The following is a 986-nucleotide window of genomic DNA, read 5'->3' as shown; positions in this document are numbered from 1 at the left end:
ACTGTACCTCCCATCTCTACTGTCGCTCGATTGGCGACAAACACACAACCGTGCTCCAAATGGCTATGTGTGTTTTCTTCTGCAGCGCACGTCCCCGTCATTGCCACTATAGTAGCCGTAAAAAACTTAGCGAGATTGCCAAGCAACATTTGACTTTCGGTCCCTCCTGTATCAGTTTGCGCGACCACGCCCACCTTCATTTTACTAGAATTCCATTCTTCACATACTCTTACGTTGAGCATACTGAGGTCGGTGGGATGTGTGTATTTGTGTTCGAACTTGCTGTTTGTTCCACTTTCCAAGACTGCTACAGCCGCCTGCAGTTCCGACTCCAAAGCGCAAACAATGAGAACGTTCAAATGATCTTTAATATCAGACATGGCCGAAGGTCTTTAGTGCAGCACTCTCTATGTTCTTGTAAATGCGTCGAATTGAAATTTGAATACAAAGGGAATTCCACCTAACAATGCAAAGGTCATTGAAACTCACGAGACTCACACTCCCACTAAAGCTAATTATGTTCTGGAAAGTTGCGCTCTCTTAGTAGTGCGACTGAGTGGTCTTGGTATTGTGCCAGCCTCTTTTAGCGGTCGAGACCTAACCTTTGTTATTAAAAAGAAATGTTCTTTCGTACCATGTCTTTCATCACGTTCACCGAGTACGTGATCGATCTAAATTTGTGTACCAGATGACGTCACTTGGTATTTCGTTGAATGCCACGTTTCCTTAAAATCTTCGATTGCTAAGAGTTTAGCCAAATTAGTTGCATAAATTTAGTTAGAGAAATTCTATTTCGTTAATTTGATTGTTCTGATTTCAAATCACAAATTTCTGTAATTGCCGAGCGTACGGAGGCTTCGAATGCGAATCACACAACAGAAATGGACGTGGTCCTAAATGGGTCCCCATCGAGCTTTGGTGTGTGTGTGTGTGTATTGTGTGTGTGTGTGTGTGTGTGTGTGTGTGTGTGTGTGCGTGCGTTTTTG

The 986-nt window shown here is 43.3% G+C and overlaps 1 protein-coding gene across 1 annotated transcript in view; it reads right to left on the bottom strand.

Annotated features, from left to right (window-relative positions):
- LOC134180754 (allene oxide synthase-lipoxygenase protein-like) overlaps positions 1-380 on the bottom strand; it is a 5,397-nt gene extending 5,017 nt beyond the window's left edge. Inside the window, exon 1 of the mRNA XM_062647939.1 lies at positions 234-380. Within this exon, the coding sequence (XP_062503923.1) occupies positions 234-380 (147 nt within the window). The remainder of the gene's footprint in view (positions 1-233) is intronic.
- Positions 381-986: the final 606 nt, after the last annotated feature.

The sequence above is a fragment of the Corticium candelabrum genome, chromosome 6, assembly GCF_963422355.1.
Source record: "Corticium candelabrum chromosome 6, ooCorCand1.1, whole genome shotgun sequence".
Lineage (NCBI taxonomy): Eukaryota > Metazoa > Porifera > Homoscleromorpha > Homosclerophorida > Plakinidae > Corticium > Corticium candelabrum.
The sequence above is the reverse complement of the archived record's forward strand: the minus strand, read 5'-3'. Positions and strand labels throughout refer to the sequence as shown.